At 40.1% G+C, this 27830-nt stretch overlaps 1 protein-coding gene across 8 annotated transcripts in view; it reads right to left on the bottom strand.

The window, feature by feature from the left end:
- The window catches only part of LOC133132631 (teneurin-4-like), a 208475-nt gene that overhangs the window by 155087 nt on the left and 25558 nt on the right, over window positions 1-27830 (bottom strand). For 5 of the 8 annotated variants that reach the window (XM_061248181.1, XM_061248183.1, XM_061248185.1 and 2 more), the window contains exon 3: window positions 7996-8217. The exons of 2 other annotated variants lie outside the window; for them this stretch is intronic. In XM_061248181.1, the coding sequence (XP_061104165.1) occupies window positions 7996-8217 (222 nt within the window). Of the gene's footprint in view, window positions 1-7995; window positions 8218-15242; window positions 15263-27830 lie in introns of all 8 variants that reach the window. One more of the 8 variants, XM_061248188.1, reaches the window with a different exon arrangement.

Below are 27830 nucleotides of genomic sequence, written 5' to 3'. Positions count from 1 at the left end.
AGGCAAAAAGTTCCTGGTCTTCCTCTCGGGCAAAGGTGTCAAACTCCAGGGCTGCAGTGCTGCTGGCTCTCACAGTATTCTCAACACCAGTGGTCCATTGAAACCACTGATTGGCTAAATAATCCACAAACCTTGTTCTCAAGGCCTTAAATGGAAACCACAAAAACCTGCAGTCTGTGGCCTGCTGGGATTTTTCAATTTTTTAAATATCATTAACAATTTCTAGAGCGGTATCTTGACAGTAAAGCAGTCCCAAATCCAGTAGGATTGGTGATCTCAGATTATGTTTCCCCTGTCCACATTGCAACCTCATCCATTATGAGATAAAAGGCTTTGCTAATTGTAGTACAGCACTCCCACTCTAAGATGCCTTAAGAGTATGGGCCCTGGCACGTTAACCACCATCACACAAATATTCTCTAAACAGAATTTAATCAAATCTGAATGAACGCTGACACTAGTAATTTGCTGAATATTACCTATGTGAGGACAGTCATTGACTTGAGCTATGAGGCAGAAACAATGGAAAACAACTGAATGAGGAAGTAGAGTAGTTTTTCACAAGAAATGGGCAAAGCGAGGATAGTACCAGTGTGAAATGTTTTCAAAATCCTTGAGGGCGTTCAGCCTCCTCTCTCTGTCTCCCCCACTGTCTGAATACACAGGGTTATGCAGACAATGGGGAAACTGCATAAAAATTGAGCTTCGTTGTCATCTTTTATCTGAAACTAGCTGAAAGCACGGTGTGATCTCTGTTCAGACCATGTGTGGGTGTCCTTGATCTAGACTATGGTGCTGGTAACAGCTTTGTTGACACAGTAAAGCTAAGGCAGAAACCAAGGATAAGTGTTTTGATTTTCCCCGGGAAACCCTGGAAAGACACTCCAGCGCAGTTGCTATTCACCAAAATCTCTGAACCATGCAGTTGACGTGGAGAAAAGGGATTTCATAGAAAACTGTCATTGTGGTTTTGAGGTGGCCATGCTGTGGGAAGCAGAAAGATTTTTCTACTTGTGCTTTGACAGCAGCCTATTCCTGGACTGAACTGGTTAAAACCAGAACCCTGCTCTCATAATCTTGGATGCAGAACCAGCGCGTTTTTCCAATGGTTGCTCATGTTCCTGAGTCATTGGCTATGTGTGCGCTTGGATGTCGGGCGATGATTAAGAAGGGCCATGGAAGTAGGGCAAGCAGGATGAGCCGTTAACTTTTGGAAATGGATATACTGTAATATATTCTAAATATATGTATCTTACAGCTATGTATTATTAAAAAAATACCTGGCCATATTTGTAAATGGTTCAGTTGCTGTTATATTCCAATATATAGTAGTATATTGCAGTCTTCGCCTCACAGCAAGGAGGTCCTGGGTTCGAATCCCCGTCGGCCGGGGCCTCTCTGTGTGGAGTTTGCATGTTCTCCCCGTGTCTGCGTGGGTTTCCTCCGGATACTCCGGTTTCCTCCCACAGTCCAAAGACATGCAGATTAGGCTGTTTGGAGAGTCTAAATTGCCCGTAGGTATGAGTGTGTGAGTGAATGGTGTGTGCCCTGCTATGGACTGGCGACCTGTCCAGGGTGTATTCCTGCCTTTCGCCTTCTTTTACTTTACCTCCCCCAGTCTTTTACAGTGAATCTCTTCAATTCACATTATTTATTTATCGTATTTAGTATGGGAAATTACATACAGTATAACAGCCACAAAATGTATGTTACTCTACAAGCAACGAGAGTGATGAAATTAATTCTTCCCATTTAAGGCTGCCTCGAGAGGTGATGAGTGTCAGGGTACAAAATAAAATAACAGGTGGTCAAGCAAAGCTGGAAAAGCCACACCTCATCAGTGAAGAGGATATGTCCCATCTCTGGACGCTCAATCAAAGCAATGATGCGGATGATTCAACATGCAATTAATTGGAAGAACCTGCCAGCCGGACCAACTGTTGCCCCACGCAGGCTGCCGGGCGAACAAGTAAAACAATCCCAATCCCACTGCAACAGAATCTAAAACTGCAGTGCAATCCACATTTTTCTTACAACCCAACATGGATGTAAAACCCTCAAATTAAAGCTAAAAGTCTTCTTCATAGTCATTGTTTTATTTCAAATTCAATGAAAAGACAAGAAGAGCACCACCACTGTTATATGTTGTATCCTGTTAGTGCTTTTTCTTCACAGAAAAAAAGCCAGCTCAGCCCTAGGAAAAAAAAGCGAGGAAAAAATTGTGCCCCTGAATCGCTTGGTGCTGGTTGTGGTTTCAAACATTTATTTGGCAGAGGGTCAGGATGGCAAAACATCAGCCAACAAGCACCAAGAAAAACACAGGAGCCAGTTGTGAGTTGGCAAACCACAACCATATAAATAAGCCAAACGGTTCATAATGCTTTGTGAGAATCACTTTGTCAGCCTTGCTCTAAAATCCAGCTATGCCAGTTTGACCATCTTGAAAATGGAGCTGGTCAATCTAGTCACCGAGCTGGGTATGAACTGGTCAACCAGCTACTGGCCAACCAGGTAGTGCTGGTAGCTTGTCTGTGCTGTTTCAAAACATAGCTTGAGTTGGTCAAATCATGTCAAGCTGGGAGCTGGTCTGAACTGGTCAACCCGCTACCAACCCGCTACCAGCTATACCAGCTGCTTTAGACAACCCACCACCACAGGGCGGTGTGTCATCATGGGCGGCCCGCTGGCCCTTTAGCTGAGAATATAGCAATAGGAGAAAACAGCACCGGGGACCCATGCTGCTCCTCTTGAAAAGAGGCAATAAGAAAAGAGGAACACTGTGTTTGTAATATCCCTGCCATGGTAGGGAAGCTGGCCCCCCCACAGGCGGACTCCCGGTAAGAGGCTTTACGGGGGCAGACCCCACAAGAAAGCCAGGGGCCACATAGAAACACATGCTGCCACATGCTGAGCAGGGTTCAGTGAGCACTCTCTAAGGGCATTGCCAGCCTCATTAGCCCCCCTGGTGGGGGGGGGGAGAGAGAGAGAGAGAGAGAGAGAGAGAGAGAGAGAGAGAGAGAGAGAGAGAGAGAGAGAGAGAGAGAGAGAGAGAGAGAGAGAGAGAGAGAGAGAGAGAGAGAGAGAGAGAGAGAGAGAGAGAGAGAGAGAGACACAGGTCCTCGCCACCATCTCTCCAATAGTGAATTCACCACCATCCCTTCAATAGTGGATAAACAAGATATGTATATGTACCCCGAGAATTTGGATTTGAAAATGTACTGGGTTTTGTTAAGGCGGGCTGCGCCACACATACCCTTGAGCAAATATCACTCCCTCACTTGCAAATATTTTACGCCCCAATCTGGAGTAACAAATGCCTGGCATGGCTATTATTTTTGGTCTATCAATATCCCAAAGGCAGGTGCTCAGAGAATGATTTTGTACAGTCTGCAAAGCTGCTGCATACAATTGCCTTCTTCAGAACCCTTAAGGATTCACCAAACTAAACTGAAATTCAATAGATTGCTTCAAGTCTTTCATTGTCAAAGTGAGACATTTTGATACCACACAAACACACACACACATGTGCACACACATGCACACACACATAATTTGGGTTGATATGAATGCCACTACATTTAGAATTTATAGTAATATACATGGTGAATCAACAATATAGCTAATCCAATATGTACAAAAACACATTTCTTTGTCAACAAATTGATGCAAAGACATTAAGTAACTGAGCAATGCCATTATGATTAAAGGCTTCAGATACGCATGTTCTTTTGATTTGAAGAGTTTACTCACCGGTTTTGAAACAACTGTTTTTGTTGAGTACACAACCTTGCAATAATGACGGAGATGAAACAGAGTGAATGGAAACAAAGCTGCCAATTTGCCACATGAAGAAAAGGCAGGAAAAGCAGCTTTTATAAATACGCAAAATGTGCCTGAGTGCCTGAACTCCAAGCCAAGCAAATGGGATACTTTCTGTCTATAATTTAAATTGGACCCTTGTGTTGTCAGCTCTTGTGCTAACAGTGGAGAAAACAATATAAAATAACTGAGCAGGAACTAACTGTAAGTTCAATTTGCATAATGCACTGCGTATTTACATATCATCAGATATAGAGGTGAAAGGCCCATTAAGATGAGCAGTGTTTTTTGCGGGCATTAGCTGGGTTTGTGTATAGGGGAAAATTGTGCACGTGAAAGTGGTTGTACATCTCTAGTGAAACAAAAATGACCAATTCCTGACCAGTCAAATATACCATAGAATAACATGACCCATGCCAAAGGTGCTCAAAAAGCAATACTGCAGTAGAAATACTTTTGACTAGTGATTCGACATGTATTACATACATGCACATGTCGGCGGTCTGTAGCGTAGTGGTTAAGGTACATGACTGGGACCCGCAAGGTTGGTGGTTCAATCTCCGATCTAACCACAATAAGAGCCGCACAGCCGTTGGGCCCTTGAGCAAGACCCTTAACCCTGCATTGTTCCAGGGGAGGATTGTCTCCTGCTTAGTGTAATCAACTGTACGTCGCTCTGGATAAGAGTGTCTGCCAAATGCCATGTCATGTCACATTAGGGATATGACAGAATTTTTCAAAAACGATTAACCATGTAACTAAAACGTCCTTGGGTTCTAACCACCTTTCACATCATGTCTACACAAGTTCCCCACCAGAAAGGTCCACATAATGCCTTACCTTACTTTCACTTGTCAGGTCACTAATTTTCTCGGGAAAACATCACAACTCGGCCATCTGTCTCGCCCACATTCACATGATTTGCGGTTGTTCAGTTGAAAGAAAGGTTTTGTGCGGCTGTGCGGCTGTGCGTCAGTTCCTGTTGGACTGTTTACATTGTAGGCTAGCAATCGACTAGCTAGTTATAGCAAGCAATTTTTGTCTATTTCTGGGGGTACTACTGCTAAATGAATGCTGCAGTATGATATTTATTCAACAATGTTGGCAAGAGCTGTAAAATCCAGCTATGAGCACATCGAAATTCTCAGCTACCAGCTGTTTCAAAACATAGCTTGAACTTGGTTTTCAGCAGGGAGTACGTCATAACTTGGCCAATTCGTGCTGCATCTAGAATCCAGATCTCTCCGAATTGATCATGCAACATAACTTTCATGTGGACCTTTCCGGTAGGAAACTGAAATTTAGCCAATTGAATCCAACACCAATTGAAAGCAGGGTTATTATGCTGGATGATAACACAACATGAACTTAATTTCACTCTGCAATAGTCACTCCCGCAACCCCTCCTTTACAAAGCTGTGGACACGAAAGAAGCAGATCAATTATTTACATGATTGTCTTTGCATACAATGCACCATTTTTTCAAACGAAACGGCCTCCTAATTACCAGGAGCGAAGGCAGGATAAGCTTGTAATTGCACTGCACTTTATTAGGTATTTATTAGACTTTTTTTTACTTCTTTTTAAAAATTTTTAACAAAACCCAAATTCCTCCGTGCACACCTCCCATGAAAACTTGTGCAGACCCTGATGGTAGATGCATGTACTTTGACATCAACTGTGGGTCTCGTGATGACATTTTAGGATTGTTGGAGACTTCCTTAAGCATCTTGCGGTCTGATCTTGGGTGGAACTTGCTAGGACAGCCTGACTTTAAACATTGTTTAACCATGTTGGTAGTTGTTTAAATGTTCTTTCAATTATTTTCCGGACAGTGGAATGACTGATTTCTAATTGTCAGAAAATTTTTTGAATCCCTTCCCAGGCTCATACACATCTACAACCTTATTTCTGAAGGCCTCAGAGAGCTATTTTGATCTCGCCATGCTGATACAACTTACTTCAACAATCTTCATATTTCTGAACCATTTTACAAAAGCAATAACTCAATCCAGGCAGTGGCATATTGTCATTTTATCACAGCTACAAGGGTTGCAACCCTCCACTGCATGTCAGTTACAATATAATTACAATAATTACAATATACCACTGCATGTCCATCTTTTACAAGGACAGGGAGAAATGCCAGAGAGAACAGTTGCAAGTGGGGAGAGTGAGAGATATAACAAGGGTAAAACCCCAGGAGCAGTTTTTGGCCTAAATGCCTTGCTCAAGAGCCCACCGGCAGAGTACTTCCATTTTCAACACATGGGTGTTCAGCTATCTATACAAAGCAAACTGATCCAGGTCCCAGATACATGCCAGTTTTGAAGAACTACTTGAAGACCAACGAAGAGCAAGAAGTGCTGCACAATCTACAATCACAATCACCTGACCTCAACCCCATGGAACATTTATGGGGACACTAGAAAACTGACAAAAGCAAAGCATTCAGTAAGATCACAAGATGCTCTTTGGAACATTGTCATATCATGGTGAGATAACATGGATCATCGGGTTTTGCACAGCCAGCTTGATTGCATGTTGCCATTAAAGCAGTTATGATATTATCATAATAAATTATGATATTCATGTACATTTTTCAATTTTTCACTTCTCACTCAAATTGTTATGCTGATATTATACTTTTTAATAAAAAGGTTTGTATTTGAATTATATTTTCACTTGTGGTCTAGACTTTTAGACCCCACTGTATATGTGTGTGTATATATATATATATATATATATATATATATATATATATATATATATATATATATATATACTGTATAATACAAAAAATACATTTGCTAAGGGAAATGTATTTTTTGAATTAATTATTATTATTATTATTATTATTATAGAAGTGACAGAATAACTACAGGTCACTCTTGTTACAGTAACATTCCACTGAAGTGGGCTTACAGCTCCTCTTCTATTCCACTTTTTAGTTCATTAGCGAGAAATCTGTCAAACTAAACAAACTAGCCTCTGCCAGGACAATGGGAAATTATTCAATGAAACTTGGACAGCCAGATTAGCAAACACATTGTCATTCTCACTTTGGGTCATAGAAAATTAAAACATAACAGTAACAGTCAAAGAACAGTAAATGTGAGCGCAGCATGTCCACAGCCAGAGAAGAACCAAAGCACTTAGCCTTGTGGTGACAGGCTCCACCGCTATCAAGCAAATAAACACTTCCAAGTTCCTCCTACAGAAGGGTCCAATTTGGCAAAGGGTAACATTTACCCTGACAGCCATCTCACAGCAAGTCTGCCAGGTTCTGATTCCTGATCCGAGAACCCGGGGCAATGCCAGATTTGGGTTTAGTGAACGGAACGCCAGGGATGATCAAATGCAAAAATGCCTCTAGCCAAATAGCCATGCCTGGAGAAATCCTAACTGTATTCTGCCCTCACTCAAAAGTGTTGAGGTTCAGTCGAATCCAAACCCCCCCTTATTCCCAGGACAAAAAGAATGGTATGCAAAGATTATGAGGACCACAATGACACACTCTATCCTGCCACATCACTTTATAGTAGTGGTTGACCTGAGAATTTTTTTCCCGTTTCTGCCATTTAGAAAAAAAAAATGTATCAATAATTTTCTTTGAGCTGGTGGTCCTCCCACCTTATCTGAATGACGTTCACATGACAAAGCACTATGATGATGGTTTCCCTCAGGTACTCATATGTAACCATAAAAAAACCGAATAATAATAGTGCAATATTTGCTAGGAAAAGAATGCACAAATGAAGGTTGATTTGTAAATTGTATTTCTTCTTTCCTTGAGGTCTTCCCTGAGACAATGTTCACTGAACAGCTGATCTACATGAACCAGAGCGATTTTGCCTGGCTTTCGTATCCATGTACAAAACACCCTGTAAAAAATCAGTCATGGGAGTGTTGCAGCTGTCCTCGTTCCTGGTAAAAATACTCTACCCCCAAAACTGGCCTCAGGAGAGCTCCTTGTAAAAATGTTCATTGCAACCGAGGGAACAACTTTAAAATGCTAACAGGACAACTCGAGACCCATCTGCCTCACCTCAAACGGCCCCCCTCTGAAACTGACTGCAAACAGTATGACACATTCTGTGAGCAACACAACAGGACCACTGGGGGAACATTGCAGCCCTCCAGCTAGCACACAAGAGTTTCAAGAACCCAACTCACCGTCAGCAGCCACGGGGGCAGGAGAATAGAGGGTCCCAGAGCCTGCTTTAACTAAAAATGAATTGGGGGCAAACTCCTCTTCAGACTCAGACTCCTGGGCTGGCTGAGTGACACAGTTACCTAGCAACTGTCCCTGGCTCTCATTGGCTTCAAAGGAAGGGGGAGGGGAGGGGCCTTGCTCAACAGGGCTAGAGGAGGCAGATGAACAATGCAAAGGAGGACCTGTGGATCACAAACACAGACAAACACGGGTAGAAAATAAAACACAATTCACGGGAAAAAACACACCACAAAGGAAGACTGCATGTAACATGCAAGAACTGAGAGTCACAGAATAAATAAAAAATAATGAAACACAAAACAATCTGTTTGATTTCTGTTGACAAATTCAATAGCTTCAATTTGCCTTTTTAAAATTTCCAAATGACAAAATATATTGAGGATTTCTGCTATTGAATTTGCAAACATAAATTAAAATTTTCCCAAAAAGTATATTTTTAAACCAATGCATATGGAAACCAATGAATGAATTCATTAACTAAAAAAAATACAACATTTGCATGCCTGGTGAAATATCAAAATATCTAGTGGGAGGGGTGAAAATATGAAAGAACTTTCACATCAACTACAAAATCAGTTACAGCCTTCCTACACCGTTGAAAAAAAACAAAACACCTTTTATACAGTGCAGAAAGGAACTTTTTAATCTCCTGATTTCTACTGAGAGAGACAAAGAGCGAGACAGAGAGCGGGAGAAAGAGAACAATTTTAAACCTTATTTTCAGGAGCCACTTTTGAAACTGTGCAGATGGTAAGATTCCACACCAATTAACAGAAGTTAAAACTCTCAGACAACCAAAAACTTATATTGCAAGAACCTAGATGCATATCCTTACTGAACTAAATGCGCAACATGAATTCCTTCTTCAAACAGTAGATACTATTTTGGTTCATGTCCGATTAGTAGTCTCCAGCCTCTGGTTTCCATCCAATTTCTCAGCTTGAGGTGCAATGTCTCCACTCGTCATCTCCGCCACAGTGAAATTGCTGCAGTGCACCTATACTGTGTGATTAATATTTGATACTGTTCAGTGGCCTGCTGGGAAATGTAGTCCTTAAGTACCAGTACTGCAGGGAGGCACCATATTCCTGTCAAGTACATTAACTGCCATTGTTTTGATAGAAAATCTCAACTGCATATCATTTCTGACAGAGCACTTTATTAGGTATTTATTGGACTTATTTTTTTTGGCTTCTTAGGTCTTCTGCTGCTGTAGCCTATCTACTTAACAGGTTTGATGCATTGTGTGTTCAGAGATGCTCTTCTACATATCACGGCTGAAATGCATGGTTATTTGCGTTAGTGTCAGCTTCATGTCAGCTTCAACCAGTCTGGCCCTTCTCCTCTGTCTTTCATTAACAATGCGGTTTTGCCTGCAGGACTGCTGCTCACTGGATTTTTTTGTTTGTTTTTTGCACCATTCTCTGCAAAATGACTGTTGTGCATACCAATATAGGAGATCAGCAGTTTTTGAGATACTCAATCCACCCAGTCTGGTACCAACAATCATTCACCAGCCAAAGATCACATTTTTTCCTTCTTCTGACATTTGGCCTGAACAACAGCTGAACCTCTTGACCATGTCTGCATGCTTTTATACATTTATTTGCTGCCACATGATTGGCTGATTAAATATTAGCATTAACAAGCTGGAGAACATGCCTACCTAATGAATTGATCACTGAGTATTTATCTGTGAGAGCAGCAAGCCAGGCATGGAGAACAAAAAAAAAATTGGTAATTTGTCTATGACTCGTTGCACACACTATGCAGCCTGTGTAACAACTATAATCCACTAGCAGGGGCGCCAAAAGGAAGCGAGCCAGGGACTGCGAATGCAACACGAACACAACACTTCCGGTGTAATTCAGGCCTTACATTGCAAATTCGAGATATGTCTTTGTGAATACTCATTTTAACAGCTCATACCATCAAAACGGTATGACAGGAAATTTTACTGGTTTTAGAACCGTGATGTTTTCAAACTGAGGTATACCAATGAAAGCGGAAAACGGGCCCATGCCTTTCTGAGAGTGTAAGAACCTGTGGAGCACACATCAGCCAGCACAGGCCACAGTGGCAGGTACACATCTCACTTCATCAATTGCACTCTGGGTCAGAACGACAGTCCTGCTTTACTGGGGACTTTATCATCTCGCAACCTGGAAACGTCCTCTCGGCACACAAACCTGATGCAGCCTGTGGCCTCTTGAAGTCTCCACTCCTTTTTTTATCATTGCGTGCGCACCTCTCTCCTCTCCTCTCCCATATCAAAGTCCCCAATGAGAATTCAGCACACACCAGTCAGCTCTTTAGGTGCCTTTTAATAATTTACTTGTATCACAGAATCTTTTTGATGTCATTAAGGGAGGCTCCCACCTTCACCTTCATTTTCATCCACATATCATTAATTCCTCCCCCCCTTGAAAAATTACTTCCTTTGTTGCTCATGTACGTTGGAAAGATTACAGTCCTCTAAAACCAAAGCCAAAGTTAAAAAGCAAGTTAAAGTAGCACACTTTCTTTAATACCAAGCTCAAGCTTGTGCATCTTTCAGGTTTTTATTACATCCTACACAACCCAACTCTAAAAACAGTCAGAGTGACTCAGCACAACAGTTACCCTACACTCTGGTAAATTAGGGGAGAAGACTGGTGTCAGGGCAACAACAAAAAAACTTTATTGCCAGAAGATTGTTATTTTATTATTATTATTTAGATTTTTTAAATGCTTAACTTTCTTAAGAGCAATTGATTTAGCAGACATTCACATTCAGAGTACTAATACAGTTTAAACTTTCACATACAATCAATATACAGAGCTAGATATTTAGCGAAGCAGTTCAGGTTCTTTGCCCCAGGGTACAGGGCAATGCATATAGTAGTGGAATTCACTGCAACCTGTGAATTACAAGTCTCTTGAGTAATAACAATTATACTACACTAATCCTGTGATTTTGTACTGATCAGAGGAGATGGAGGAGTTGAACACATGGCATCTGTCAGGTTGAAGAGGTACACATTTGTGTTATGTCCTTTACCATTACACCCTGACGACCAACAGAGGATGGGGTCTCCCCGGGTTCCTCCTGAGATTTTTTCTCACCACTGAGTCGTTTTTAAGTAATGTGCTTGCTATTTGGGGGTTCAGGCCTGGTGTTTGCCCTTCTGTTACTCTGGAAAGCAGTGGTCCTGGAGAGCTGCAGCATGTGCAGACTTTCATTGTTCCTCAGCACTTAATTGATCACTAAAAGCAGTTGATTACACAGTTAACTCACCTCACCTGGTTTCTTGGGTCTGAATTGGTTGCTATTAAAAGTAAAAACAAAATCCAGCATACCATGTGGCTCTCCAGGACCAGGAATGAAGATCACTACTGTAAAGCATATAAATAAAATGAAATTGAATTGAGGTAAAAGCTGCTTTTGGTCAAAAAGTTGGCCATTGCTTCAGTCATATCTCACCACCGTCCAGAGGTGATGGAGAGAGCTGGCACAGTGAGGTGATGTGCCAGGAGAATGAGCAATGCCAAGGTATTTTGTGTCATATTGTAACTTCCAATAATGGCCACCAATACAACAAGTACAACTAACAAACAAACAATGTAGCAAGTGTATAATTATCCACTTGAACTGTCCACACTCTGCTGAAATATACCAGTAACATTATTTGTTAACTGTGCTATGATCTAGCTCCTCAAGTATAATAGCCTATGTCTAGCTAAATCAGTAGTTAATCAGCAAAAGTCAGTGGGAGGCTATATTTCCCAATATTTTCACGTTTTCGGTACTTTTAGCGTTTTCCAAAATAACTATTGTGCAGCGACCAGAGATGTTCACAAGTCATCAAATGCAAGTCCAAGTCAAATCTCAAGTCTCTGAGCTAGAGTCCAAGTCAAGGCTCAAGTCTCTGAGCTAGAGTCCAAGTCAAGTCTCAAGTCTCTGAGCTAGAGTCCGAGACAAGTCTCAAGTCTCTGAGCTAGTGTCCGAGACAAGTCTCAAGTCTCCAGAATGGTACAGCCTAAACAACAGTATGGCTACAGAAATTCATCACGACTCCTATGCTAATTGAAGATATAGAAACCAGAAGTGTAGAAAACATATTATGTACAGTGGTGTGAAAAATTTGATTTCTTATTTTTTTGCATGTTTGTCACACTTAAATGTTTCAGATCATCAAACAAATTTAAATATTAGTCAAAGACAACACAAGTAAACACAAAATGCAGTTTTTAAATGAAGGTTTTTATTATTAAGGGAGAAAGAAAATCCAAACCTACATGGCCCTGTGTGAAAAAGTGATTGCCCCCCCTGTTAAAACATAACTTAACTGTGGTTTATCAAACCTGAGTCCAATTTCTCTAGCCACACCCAGGCCTGATTACTGCCACACCTGTTCTCAATCAAGAAATCACTTAAATAGGACCTGCCTGACAAAGTGAAGTAGACCAAATGATCCTCAAAAGCTAGACATCATGCCGAGATCTAAAGAAATTCAGGAACAAATGAGAAAGAAAGTAATTGAGATCTATCAGTCTGGAAAAGGTTATCAAGCCATTTCTAAAGCTTTGGGACTCCAGCAAACGACAGTGAGAGCCATTATCCACAAATGGCGAAAACATGGAACAGTGGTGACCCTTCCCAGGAGTGGCCGGCTGACCAAAATTACCCCAAGAGCGCAGCGACGACTCATCCAAGAGGTCACAAAAGACCCCACAACAACATCCAAAGAACTGCAGGCCTCACTTGCCTCAGTTAAGATCAGTGTTCATGACCATAAGAAAGAGACTGGGCAAAAATGGCCTGCATGGCCGAGTTCCAAGACGAAAACCACTGCTGAGCAAAAAACATTAAGGCTCGTCTCAATTTTGCCAGAAAACATCTTGATGATCCCCAAGACTTTTGGGAAAATACTCCCAATGTGTCCCATTACATCTGGCATAAAAGTAACACCGCATTTCAGAAAAAGAACATCATACCAACAGTAAAATATGGTGGTGGTAGTGTGATGGTCTGGGGCTGTTTTGCTGCTTCAGGACCTGGAAGACTTGCTGTCATAAATGGAACCATGAATTCTGCTGTCTACCAAAAAATCCTGAAGGAGAATGTCCGGCCATCTGTTCGTGACCTCAAGCTGAAACGAACTTGGGTTCTGCAGCAGGACAATGATCCAAAACCAGCAAGTCCACCTCTGAATGGCTGAAGAAAAACAAAATGAAGACTTTGGAGTGGCCTAGTCAAAGTCCTGACCTGAATCCTATTGAGATGCTGTGGCATGACCTTAAAAAGGCGGTTCATGCTCGAAAACCCTCCAATGTGGCTGAATTACAGCAATTCTGCAAAGATGAGTGGGCAAAAATTCCAATTGCAGTTGTTGCTGCTACGGGTGGCCCAACCAGTTATTACGTTTACGGGGCAATCACTTTCTCACACAGGGTCATGTAGGTTTGGATTTTTTTTCTCCCTTAATAATAAAAACCTTCATTTAAAAACTGCATTTTGTGTTTACTTGTGTTGTCTTTGACTAATATTTAAATTTGTTTGATGATCTGAAACATTTAAGTGTGACAAACATGCAAAAAAATAAGAAATCAGGAAGGGGGCAAACACTTTTTCACACCACTATATATGACATCAAGTATGTGACAACTGAAGAAGCAGTAGTATCAGGAGCACACTATGCAAGAAATACAGCGTAGGGTGCTGCTATAGTTGCAACTAAAAGGTGCACGGTGTGGCGTGTAAAACGACGTTGGGTGTGTTTTAACTAAGGAATAATAAATAATTATTCATATAAATAATTGAAAAATAATCATTGGCTGTGACATTATTCACTTTGTCATTTTCACGATGCCATTTGCAAGACTCTTATTGTTCACAATTCCGAGTCGAGTCTCAAGTCATTTTTGGACGAGTCCGTGTCCAGTCTGGAGTCTGTGTATGTGCGACTCAAGTGCGACTCGAGTCGCTGACTCGAATCCCCATCTCTGGCAGCAAAGATAACTTTCAGAGATAATTTGTCTGAACCAGCTCACTAATAACATTACAAATAATAGCTTCTGGAAACATAATAGAAAAAATATCTAGAACAGCGGGGCAAAAGCATTGAAGCGTACCCCCCATCCCCTTTACCCAGTGGTGCACAAATTAGTGCCTTTCGCATAGGACGCCTCCCATGAATGTATAAACAATTTGCTTCTCTGATTGGATTCCATATTTTGACCAAGCAAAATGTGCTAACAAGAGAAACAAATCACTAGCAAAAATAAACACTATTCTTATTCAATTCCTGCAGACAAACAAATTATCACCGATAACATTACAGACTGCTGAAAATCTGACTGCTGACAAAATTGTCATGAGTGACGAATAGCATGTCCATATTTAAAGCCTGTCACTATGGTGCATTTTCCGACCTGTTGTTAAGATAATGCTATACGTGATAATTCCCCCCTAGCATCTCTAGGAACGAGGACTTTCAAACTTTCGAAACCACACTTTCAGAAAGGAAAATAATCTTCATTCGTACACAATATGGATAATTAGAACTACAGTTTTACAGTTTTTTTTTCAATTGTTCAAAAAATGTTTTCTGAAACCATACCTCATGTTTTCAAAACTCTAAAGTTGATATTTGCTCAGTGAAAATGCATGCGACTAGTTTGTGTTTCTATAATGTGTTTCAAGTCCTGGTGTTAGTGTGTAAACATTTTTTTTTTAAAGAAAAAAGAAAAAACAATAGAGGTGGTCCGAAACTGAAGAGCTCCCTGTCCAAATTGGGCCATTACCTGATTAAAGCACTTAATAGGCCTAGTTAGCCAACAAACTCAACAAGCTTTACAAAAAGCAGCTTACCTGTTCTGAACCAGTGACGATGGACATGAATGACATGGAGGTGTGAAAAGCCCAGCACATTCGTCAGCTATTACTCCAAGCCCATGGTGCCACATTTTTTTCTGTTGTCTCTGTTCTTCACATGTTAATGTATTTGTTTTCAATTAATTAAGGGGAACGTAAAAATGAACAGTTTTATAAGGAGTTCATTTTCTCAGAATGTCTGACAAAGAGTATGGTCGTATGCGAATAGGCAATTGCTCCATTTTGTAATGATAAATATCAATTGCATAGCTCCCGACAGATAACTCCCCTTTTATCCTTACAGTACAGTAACAATACAATGTTTATTACTTGTATTGTTGATGCATGTTCTTCAAGAAACTGTGGGCGGACCGACCAGAAAGGACATAGCCACTGACAGCAACACATGTCAACAAAAGACGTAAACTAAATAATGGGCAAATTTTATAATAATCATCATGACGCAAACTCGCCAACACAACAGATTATTAGCCAATAGGACAAACTGCATACAATCTGAAAATCATTGCATCGGTAGTCCCATTGCTCTGACTAGTCACTTAGAAGCCATATTTAAAGAGCATGGAAATGCACTGGAAATAAATACATGTAGCTTAAGAAAGCCGAAGTCTCTTAAATAGCCTCAGCCGGTCATAAATTAAAGAAGCAAATATTCAAACATTACATTACATTAATGGCATTTGGCAGACATCTTATCCAGAGTGACGTACAACAAAGTACGTCATGTGTAGGAAATGTGTAGTTTTACCCATAGTAACATTACATTTTTGCGACTCGCTGTATTGCGAACTAAAGTATAGCAACCTCATTTCTGTATTTCCACCTTGATTTGTTTTTTGTATTTGTGCATATAAACAAAAAAAAATCAGCCTGCATTGTGTTCTTTATTGTAACGACCATATAGACCTGCTCATTCAATGCACAAGCTTGCATTCTAGCATTTTGCTGGAGAGTTATTACATTTATTTTTAAAAGTTAGTTTGGGTGTGCCTTGTTACAGCTCCAGGGTGAAGTTGCCCTTATGTGCAGATCAGATTTCTGATCAGATCAGGCCACAGCTCCAGGTAAACCCATGAAAAGACTTCAGAAGTTCTCTGCGCTGCCTCACTTAACTTGCTTTGCATAGCAGTGGCATTATCTGCAGTAACGCTCCAGCTCTAGCTTTGGACTTATCATCAGAGGCAGAGCATAAGACAGTACGCAGGCTTTGACGGAAAGCGCTGTTGCTTTCCTCCCATGAATCAGTACTGTTAGTCAACAGCATAAACGGTGGCGGCCAAGCACGTGGCACTGCCCTGTCATTCTTTGTTCCGTGGCAGCTTACACTGGTAAGCACAATAATTACACCCACACCTCCACGGAGGACAGCTTGGAAGGGCACCGCTATCAGCTGAAATGACCTTCTACACAGTCTTCTACTTCTTCCTTGCTTTGCTTAAAATTCACTCAGGTCTCCCCCGGGTTCCCGTTTGCTGGCTCAATTTTATTTATTTTTATATTAAAAGACCTTTCAATTCAAAGCCACATTCTAGCAGCTCAGACAAACTACCAGCACTCGCTGGTTGGCCAGCTCATGCCCAGCTAGACCAGCTTTGTGAGCAGCTTGACCGGCTCAATTTTCAAGCTGGTGAAGCTGGCATAGCTGGATTTTAGAGCAGGGTTACCCATAGGTCCATATGCCAATGCACACCCTGACAGTAAACGCTGATTCCTCAGGAAGGATGCACACTTTCCCCAAATGCACCTGCGATGGAAAACAAATAAATTGCCTCTGACAAAAGCCATAAACCTGCAGAGAATCAATACCTGAATGTTTGACAGGCTGCATAAGTTATGTGAAAGTGCAGGCTAATTCGAAATACCCATAAATGTTTTTTTTTATAGACAAGACCATTACTGAGAAAATGGAAATGATATCCGTATGTAATAAAATATCATTTAATGACCACAGACAGGAGGCCTCCATTTAAAGCTAAGCTCTCTCTGTCCACACACGCATCCATTTAAAATGACTTTAATGGGCCACGTGCAATACAAAATGGCTGTATTCCGATGTACTCAATGAGAGAGAGCAGCTCATCAGATTTGTAGTTGCAGGTCATTAAAATGTTGTGTGACCACGCACATTCAATCCCATTTATGGCAGCATGGCTATGTGACCTGCTGTAAAATTCAGCTATGCTAGTGTGACCAGCTTGAAAATTGACTGGCTATGACCTGGTCAATCACCTAATGCTGCTAGCTTGTCTGGTAGCTAGTGCTGGTAGCTTGTCTATTTCAAAACACAGCTTGAGCTGGTTAAACCATGTCAACCACTACTGGGAGCTGGTCTGAACTGGTCAACCAGCTTAACCATGTTGAGCTGGAAGCTGGTCTGAACTGGTCCACCAACTACAATCTGCTTCAAAACATAGAGCAGTTTTTTTCATCAGGTTGCATAACTGACCACATTGTCACCCAAGGAAAAAGGTGTGAGTCAGTGCATTCACAAACTGTTGCTAATTTAATATATAAAAAAGCATATATCGTATACTTAATACACTTACTTAAAATATATTTACATAAAGAAACAATTTGGGATAAAAGCTTCCAAAGAATTGTAAAGATTGTACAGATTTCCTCAGGCCCCTCTGACCCAACAGAGGGATTGTTACAGTTCATAATAATGTAGGCCATCAGTCTCAGAGCAGCCATTTTGTTTAACTACTTCCGTACAGTGCGAATGAAATTGACTCCCATTTCCTTATTTTTACGTTACATCTGCTAGTTAAATGTGAGCCCCTCGAACAGCTCCCAGAGATTGTGAGGAGATCAAGCCGCACATGCTTCTGAGTCAGTTGTTGGGAGAAAAAAACTGACACACACCTAGTTCTGATGACAGTGAGGTTTCTCCTGTACCTACTGGCAATTAGCTTTCTCTGTTTCTCTCCTAAACTCTCACTGCTTGATGACTGTTTACTTTCCACGCAAACACCAGTTTCTCTCCTGAACTTGCACTGCTAGCTGGCTTTTTATGACTTGTACTCACCCAATGTTTTCTATCCAGAACTCACCATGCTCACTCATACCAGACTATAAAGGAACACCGTTAGCGAGTATGTGGGCTAGCAGTAGGGTGGCTGAGCATCCTTACGCCAGCCTCTGAGCCAGCTGCTGTCATTTTTCCCATTTCCTTTCTCAGCCTCCCAATTCTCTTTATCAATAGGAGGGGGGGGGGGGGGGGTTGTGATGACAGTGCAGAGTCTCTTCAGTTAACCCTTCAGTTAAAACACAGTGTCTGTTCACCACAAAAAGGTTTGGGAATCAAAAAAAGTAAAAAGGAGAATGCGGTTACAACAGCTCTGTGGGGCCCTGTGCAATCTATGTAGTCTGATTTAGAGACCAACTGCTAATAAAACTATGACCACACCCCCAGCAATCCTGAAAGGTCTCTTAATTTCTCTGGAGGTAGAAGTTTTGTTTCAGTCGTTTGAGAGTGAATAGGGGCCTGTAAATGCACAAGGCTCATTATAGCTTCCTGGAACTGCCCTGGGGCTTTGCTCAATAGGAATGGAACAGTACCCACAATCCTTCTGTACATTCAAAAAGTATGCCTGGGAGAGAAGAGGCTCTTCCCTGATCAAACAAAAAATCTTTTTTTATTTGCCTCTAAAAAGTTTCGAAAACACTACAAAAATGTCTTTTTAAAATACTTCCAAATGAAATAAACAGCCTTTTCCAGTCCTGTAGTCCATCTTGCTGTGGAACACCTTGAGAGATGTGTGGTTGTTAGAGTTTGCTACCAGGATTTATGTTGCTGAAAATATAGGCAAGGAAAATACAACCGCCTGAAAGCTGCCGTTGCTGTCTCATCTATAAGGAAGCTGAAGTCTCTATATTTCACGTTAAACATAACGTTCTGTACTTCTGTCTCTACTTCCCACTTCAAAACAGCTATGAAGCACTTTTTGAACAAGTTGAAAGTTTCCATATTTTCCACAATTACCAAAACATATTATGTAGTTCTGTGTTTCCAAACTATGAAGTGCGCTTTTTGAACAAGCATGGTTGAAATGTTAAAAAAAAATAAGAGTAAGCATCGTAATAACAAGTTTCAAGAGATTACAGATGAAGTCAATTTAAATTAGTGCGGGATTCTGCAGGTCCTGCTAATTTCTGTTGCAAATGAGGTGCAGAAATTAAGGTTCCCTGTTGGCAGTTTTCTGATAGCAGACAGTCTCCTTTCATTTCTTTGGTCTATATTTATTTGCCTGGACTTTAAAATTCTGTAAGTGAAATCACCATGAGAAAAGGTAAAAATAGCATAGGTGATCAGCAGAGATGAATAGCATATCAACCAGGCAGTTAAAGCCAGCTGTGGCTAGCCAACCAGCTCACTCAACAAGTAGTAACAGAGCTTGTGAGTGTGAATGTGAGTGCAATATCAGTGTTATCAATCAATCATTTCACTCACTACTAAATGCAATTTATTACTTTCACTCTCTACTGGCATAGAAGGAGTATAGACACAACCACATCTCCAGATTTTTTGAATGTGACAGCACAGATTATAAAGATTGGATCCTATGGATTCTATGGTTGACCACCCATGCCACGAACATGCTACAAGATACAGTATATCAATAAAGAAAGTAAAAAATGATTTGAACATTTGTTTGAATAAATAGTTTAGAAATTACACAAAATCTGAAAAAAAGAGTAAAGGGACTGTAAAGAGGGTGGAAAATGTTGAAATAACCATAAATTATCACAGAGGGATATATCTACAACACAACCACCAAATGGCTGGGAAAGGGATAAGATTGGTAGAGGGATTAAGAGCATAGCAAAGTGGAAACATTCAAACCCAGGATGTCGTTGTGAGGTGACGGTGTTACCCACTACACCACCATGCCGCCACAAAGCTCTCAATACAAATCTCATGAAGCTATGGGTGGAGATACAGTACGCAATGAGACTAAAACATTAATTGGCCATTGGGTCAGGGAATTCCCAATAGCTCAGAGTCTGGTAATAAATTGAACACATTAAATCAAAATGAACTCCACCAATTAAATCCCCAGATAGGAATAGATGGAAATGGTTAGATTGACTGTAAGGGTTAAGAGAAAAAAGAAAATTTGGATTACCACAGGCAATTCAAGACACAGATCCTTAAATGCAGAGTGTATCGAATATGCTCTTGAACAATCTTGTGAGAATTGAGTGAAAGTTCAACATCTTCCAGTGATTATGAGGTGAGATATTGCATTTTACATTGCACAAGAAAACATCTGTGGGCAATAAAAATTGACATTTGCATTTCTCTAAGATGAAAGTTCAAAGACAGAAAAAAGGTACAGGAGGAGACAAAAAGGAAGAAAGAGAAATTGCTAGAGACAAGAAAAATGCAACAGAAAAATGAAGATGTGCTCTACCAAACAGTCAATCAGAGCATTACAGTCAATCAGTGTTTACATGTAAGTAAGACTGAAGGCTAAAGAGTGAAGGCTAACCCTTGCCTTTGATAAATGGCCTGAACAATGTAATCTCTGGCCCCTTGTTGGTGGAATAATCTAGTCCAGGGGTGATATATTATTATAGATCAAAATGTTCTAACCAAGGATACATACAGTTGCAATCAAAATTATTCAACCCCCATTGCACATTAGGTTTATTGGCAAAATATACAATTTCTCAGCTGTTTGCAATAAACAAATTACACAAGAACTGTTTAAGTAGTTCAATGAAACATAATATTACAAAATATTACGAGGGTTTTTATCCACATTCAACATAAAATGCTACTTTTAATCACTACTGCAGTCTCAAAATTATTCAACCCCTTCATGACAAGCATCTTCAGTACTTAGTAGAGCAACCTTTTGCTGTTATGACCTGCTGCAAACGCGATGTATAGCCAGACACCAGGTTCTGACAGCGTTCCTGAGGAATCTTAGCCCATTCCTCATAGGCAATGGCCTCCAGTTCAGTAATATTCTTGGGTGTGCGCTTGGCAACCGCCTTCTTCAAATCCCACCAGAGATTTTCTATGAGGTTCAAGTCAGGCGACTGTGACGGCCACTCTAGAATCTTCCATTTCTTCTTCTGAAACCAAGCCTTGGTGGGCTTTGAGGTATGCTTGGGATCATTGTCCTGCTGGAAGGTCCAACGACGCCCAAGCTTCAGCTTCATCACAGACGGCATGAGGTTTTTCCCTAAGATTTCCTGATACTTGACTGAATCCATCATGCCCTCCACACGCTGCAGGTTTCCAGTGCCAGAGGCAGCAAAGCAGCCCCAGAGCATCACTGAGCCACCGCCATGCTTCACTGTAGGCAGGGTGTTCTTTTCAGCATATGTTTCATTCTTCTTCCTCCAGACATACCGCTGATCCATAGGCCCGAAAAGTTCAAGTTTTGTTTCATCGCTCCACAGAACAGAATTCCAAAACTTGTGTGGCTTATTTAGATGGTTTTGAGCATATTGGAGCTGACTTTTCTTGTGCTTTTGGGTCAGTAGTGGTGTACGTCTTGGAGTCCGGGCATGGAGCCCTTCAGTGTTACTGTGCAAACTGAAACCTCAGTGCCTGCTGCCACCAAGTCTTGCTGCAGGTGTTTTGCAGTCACTCTAGGGTTTTTGACCACTTGCCTTCCTCAGGAATCTGGTGACAGCCGCTGATAGCTTCCTCTTTCTGCCACGTCCAGGTAGTGTAGCCACTGTTCCTTTAACTTTAAACTTGCGAACTATGCTTCCAACTGTATCTCTAGGAACATTCAGTGGTTTTGCTATCTTTTTGTATCCTTTTCCTTGTTTGTGCAAGGCAATGATCTCTTCTCTGAACTTTTTGGACAATTCTTTTTGACTTAGCCATATTTCTAACATGCAATCAAACGTCACTCCCAACAAACCCCTAGCCAGTCCAGGTATTTATGTGTTTTATCTCAAGCTCACCTGAACTAATTAGTTGCACCAGGTGTGCTTGAAACAGGGGGTTGGGTAATTTTGATTAGTTGCATCAGGTGTGCTTGAGACAGGGGGTAGAATAATTTTGAGACAGGGGGTTGAATAATTTTGAGACTGCAGTAGTGATTAAAAGTAGCTTTTTGTGTTGAATGTGGATAAAAACCCTTGTAATATTTTGTAATATTATGTTTCATTGAACTACTTAAACAGTTCTCGTGAGAGATACATTTTATTGCCACTATCTCGGATCTTTAAAGCATTTTGTTCCCTTTGAAAATCAACCAATTTGACACAGACATGGCAGCTTTATGCATAAACATTTCAGTGCATATATTCACTTCAGAAATATTTCCTGTTTCAATTGCATAAACAATATGCATAAACATTTCAGTGCATATATTCACTTCAGAAATATTTCCTGTTTCAATTTCCTGGTCGGAAGAAAAATGCAGGAAGCGACAGTACCAAATTGGCTTCTTTGCCCGAAATGCACAGCAGTCCGTCAATTTGAAGAATACAACACTGACAACACGGGTACCTGCTGCTACCCATTTTGCAGAATGAATGCCCCGTAGCAAGCCAGCATGACACAGCCAGTATTTTTCAAAACAGGAGGATGTGTGTATGTAAAGTAAATCAGAATATTATTCCTCCTGCATTTCTCCATATTCCCACTCTCTGCACGTCATCCACAAATGACAGGCACCTGAGTTTGTTTTACAGAGACACTAAAAGAAGTGGAGAAGTGCATTGCATTTGAAATATAGCATGTGAACCGCGATGCAGGAAATGAGATTGAGCTTTTGATGTCCACATGGGATGGTTTCTATGGATTGTAAAAGAAATAAATAAATAAAGAAAACAATAAAATCCTGTCTCAGTCACTTTATTGATTCAGGGGGTAGCCACAAATCAAAACTTCAAATACCAGTTTAAAAAATACCAAACATTTTTTTAAAAACAGGACCCCTCAGGTGGTAAACCCAGTTAAAACACTGAGTCCAGTGCAATAACCAGCCTTCTGCACTAGAATTCTGTTCTGTAAGGTATGATTAACCCACGTTTACTTTTTGATGTGGAATATATTGAATCCCTCGCTATCTGGATTATAAAGAGTTAAAAGTGCTATAAAAACACAACACTGTGAAAATATTAAATGAATCCTTATGAAGAACCATTTGGGCTTCCATGAATTTGTGACATTACACCAATAAGTTTATTTGCTATGTCTGACTTCAGCCCACCGTGTAGCCTGAAAACAGCATTCAGATGGTATTTGGTTAATTGGAGCTAGCCAGTAAATCAGAGGTGCATTGATATTAATTTGGCTTAAAGACACAGACAGCTCTTGAGAGGCAAGGGAGGATGGAAAAAACTGGATATAAATTTTTTTTGGTACTTAAACCACTCAAACTTATAGATATCAGGACCTAAAATAAAACACTGGAAATGTGTACAATATGGGATCTTTAAAATAATACATGGGCAAGATATTTAGCATTTATTAGAAAGTCTACACATTTATAATGTATTGCAATATTATGTATATATGTATTGCTTATATTGATTTGAATTTATGATAAGCATAAATTGACGCCCCTAAAAAAAAACATATATGGATTTTCGAAAAAAAAGATAGTTGAAAAAAAAAAATCTTCTCTGAAGTTCTGTTAATGGAAGTACAACAAGCGAAAAACATACACCGATCAGCCATAATATTAAAGCCACCTGCCAGGACCTATAGAATTTTTCATATTAAAAAAATAAATAAAGACCTGCCATGTTTCTTGTTAAATATAAAAAATTCAACAGGTCCTGGAGCATACACGCCATCGTGAACACCAGTACGTACCAAGATATTCAAATAACAAAACAGTGCACACACAACCCCCCTCCCAATAAGCTTACAAGACTTCCATTTTCATTTAAAAATTTAAATTTGTATGCAGTGAATTGTCAGACTAAAGCCTGGTAAAATAGCCTAGCTGTTGTAAACTCTTTCTCAAGTAACATGCACTATGCAACAGGTAAAAAAAAAAATGGTTTCACATTTGGCACTTTCTTCCCACAGTGATGTCTGCAAGGCAGCCATTTCAGCTCCACCAACCATGGAATTATGTGTACATATTATAACTTCCCCAGCAACTTTTCTTTAATGTATTTTTATGAAATGTATCTGTATTTATGTTACTGAGCTAGCTAGTTTGCTAAACTCGTCACAATTAATTTGGGCTGGAGAAACGCATTGGCACATCATAGGAGACATTGTTATCTGGAATCTCACAGGTGGGTGACAGCAATAGCCTATAGCTATGTTTTACCTGTCCTTGCAGAGGGCCAGAAGGAGGCGTCACAAGCCTCAAACCAAGTGATTAGATGGCCATGCTTAAAATCTTCTAATAAAACTGTAAATGTAATGTAAAATGATAGCAATGAAGCCTAATACTGCATTCACATCAGATCAGAATGAACTAATTACCTCCTTCCGACTGGGAAAGAACAGTTCACATCAATATATCCTGTATCCTACGAAAAACTGACATCCAAACTTTGACAATGTAGGGGAAAATTCACAGAACAAAAGATCTCCCTCCTAAAAGCATGATAAACAATCACAAGTCAAAATCAGACTCAACCTTGATGAGCAGGCTGGTTCCTCCAAAACTCTTGATGATTTATGCTAAAAGTGTATCAATATATCAATATTAAAGTATGATGTGTGACCTGTATAGCTTCAAACTGATTAACTGCTAAATTGTGTTAGAATTACACAGTGACCCATATGTAACCGGAGTTGAATAAAGCAGCCAGCTGGGGGGGGGGCGTCTTGAACTTTGTAGACAGGCAAGGACAGTGGGCAGAGCGAGATGTCTGATATGCCTGTACAGCTGGTTTCTCCAAAACTCTTAATGAAGTGTATCTATATGTAAGTGGCTTATAATCAATATATCACATGTATGCTGCTTGTTATCCAATCAAATGAACCTAGAACATTAATTACAGCTGAGCTTATGAAAACGCAAGAAACCACAGTGAAAACTGTTGAAATGAGAGCAAAGAATACAAAGAATGCAACGTACATTTACTCACTTAGAAGAGAATATCAAATGTTTAGTATGTCTGTATATTAGAAAAGAATATTAGAAGAGAATATTAATCAAATGTTTAGTATGTCTGTATATTTTCAATGATTTACTGCTGATAAATTTGTGTTAGAACAGTGACTCATATGTAACCTGAGTAGAAAAATACAGAGTGATGTGTATGTTTAGAAAAACCATGGGAAGATACAATATGATGTGGTTGTTAGAAAGCAGTTCTTGAGGGCGGGGGCGTCCTGAACTTTATAGAGAGTTGGCAGAGCACCCTGAACTTTATAGAGAGTTGGCAGAGCATGAGGACCGTGGGCGATTTGCCACAATGATGTGTGCACCTGTTTTGGGAGGAGCCATGGGAGGAGCTTTGGGAGGAGTTAAGATAAGAACAGTGTGGGTGATTGCCACAATGATGTTTCCACCTATTTTAGGTAGGAGGAGTTAAGCTTGCTGCCTTTTCCCTCGTGAAGATGTTTTTCGACAAATTGGAGATTGGACTCTGTTGTTTTCCTAGATACCAACCAGAACAACTTTGATAAATCCCACATTATTTGTGGAAATGCATTTCCGATGGGTTTGTTCGGCTCACGTTTGATAAATACAATATATACTATACACAATAGTTACTCCGTACCTACTGTTGTATTAAGGCCACTTACTGGGTATCCTAAATTGAGGAATAAATACAGAAATACCACTGCCACATGGGGTGGCCTGTAGCGTAGTAGTTAAGGTAAATGACTGGGACACGCAAGGTCGGTGGTTCTAATCCTGGTGTAGCCACAATAAGGTCTGCACAGCCATTGGGCCCTTGAGCAAGGCCCTTAACCCTGCATTGCTCCAGGGGAGGATTGTCTTCTGCTTAGTCTAATCAACTGTACGTCGCTCTGGATAAGAGCGTCTGCCAAATGCCAATAATGTAATGTATACCAGTTAATGTGCAATTATAATAGAATTTAATTTATGTATTTAAATGTATTGCATGATAAACAGTGGGGTCCAAAAGTCTGAGAACACTAGTGAAAATGCTTCTATTTTGCATTATTTTCTAATTTATGACACACTTTTTAATTACAAATTATATTATCAGCACTTTGAGTGAAAAGTTGAATCTTTGAAAAATGTAATGTAATTTTCACCAATATGACAATACATTCCTGCCATGTATGCCAGTTAATGTGCAAGTATAATATAATCAAATTTGTGTATTTAAATGTACTGCATAATATACAGTGGGATCCAAAAGAGAACACTAGTGAAAATGCCTCTATTTTGCATTATTTTATCATTTAATCGAATAAACATTTTCAACAACATAATCAGCTGAATCTTTGAAAAATGTACATGAATCTCAGAATTTCTTAGTATTGTCCCTCTCAAGCTGTCTTGGACTCCACGCGTGTGCAAACCCCGATGATCCATGTTATCCCATCATTATTTGACAATGTTCCAAAGAGCATCTCGTGATGTTACAGACTGCTTGGATTTTGTCAGTCTTCAAGTGTCCCAATAAGGTCAGGTGATTTGGATTACGCAACACTCCTGGCTCTTCTTTGGTTTTCAAGTAGTTCTTGCAAAGCTTTGAAGTAATTGTTTTACATTTTTTCTAAATCCTAAAATGTTCAATTTATTTCCAGGATTACATGAAAAGAAATCCCAGATTTTCAATGTCTCGGACTTTTGGACCCACTGTATGTTCACACTATTAAATAATATATAATGTAGTATATCAAACAGGTTTAATATGATGGGACTTAAAATAGTCAGTGGTAAGATGTGCCTGGTAGCTGTGGCATTGATGTTGGGTGTTGGAAATTGAAATAGTAATATGTTTTTTTCAATCCATTGAAATTCCCATCATTGTTCAAATTCCATGTAGTCACATTCAGAAAGGGTGGTGAGAGAGGTGGGGTTTTTTTTACTTTTAACTTGGTACACTTCTCTAGGGAAGAGAGTTCAAAGATAATGCTCCTCCACACCAAGAAATCAGAAGGCTTTTGTTACACCAACGACTGATTTTGTGAAGCTGTCAAAGATGTCAGAATGTAACTAGCTTTAATTTGGATATTTGAAAGTATAATTATAAATATGCAAATTGGTTATTACTGCCTTAATCAGCCGAGAGATCATGGGTAAAAGTATACTCAAATATCTGAAAAAAATATTTTTAGGGAAAAATACATAATGAAAAATGGTGAACTCATCTTGCAGGCATCATTTCAATATCAAGCAATGCAGTGCAAGTGCGGGATAATGCATGATGATTTGAATGGGGATTGCTGCATATTTATCCTCCAGCACTGATAATTACCACAGATAAGAAAATAAAAGGAGCTATGAACCCAAATAGGCCTGAGAAATCCAGATTCATCCAAACCCTTAATTTGTTTGGAGCTGAGGAGGAAACGTATGCAATTCAGCTGAATATAAAGACCTCCTACTGCTTTCCAGGGCCTACAAGACAGCTCTCCTGTAAGTGGTGGCGTGAGAGTGTTATTAGCCAGTCTATGAGCAAATGAACTGTAATGCTAATCCATGGTGCTAAGCAGTCAGCCTGCCAAACAAGTGTAGGGCATAATTACAGGGTCAAAGCCACGGTTTATTATTTCAAAAGGCTTCTTTACAGTGTGATTTATTACTTTTTTTCCTTCAACTTCCCTCCCATTTAATTTGGTCCTGAATTGAAAAAAGACCATACATGGGATCATTCAATCACTCACACGTCCAATTACAACTCAAGCAGTGAGTTGTAATTGGGCATGAACTGAAATTGCACTCTCTTCAAGAGCTTCTCCTGAGTATGTGAAACAACTCAGTGCTGCCTGCACCCTACAGAGCAGAACACAGTCGGCTAACA

The sequence above is a fragment of the Conger conger genome, chromosome 7 (genome assembly GCF_963514075.1).
Source record: "Conger conger chromosome 7, fConCon1.1, whole genome shotgun sequence".
NCBI lineage: Eukaryota > Metazoa > Chordata > Actinopteri > Anguilliformes > Congridae > Conger > Conger conger.
The sequence above is the reverse complement of the archived record's forward strand: the minus strand, read 5'-3'. Positions and strand labels throughout refer to the sequence as shown.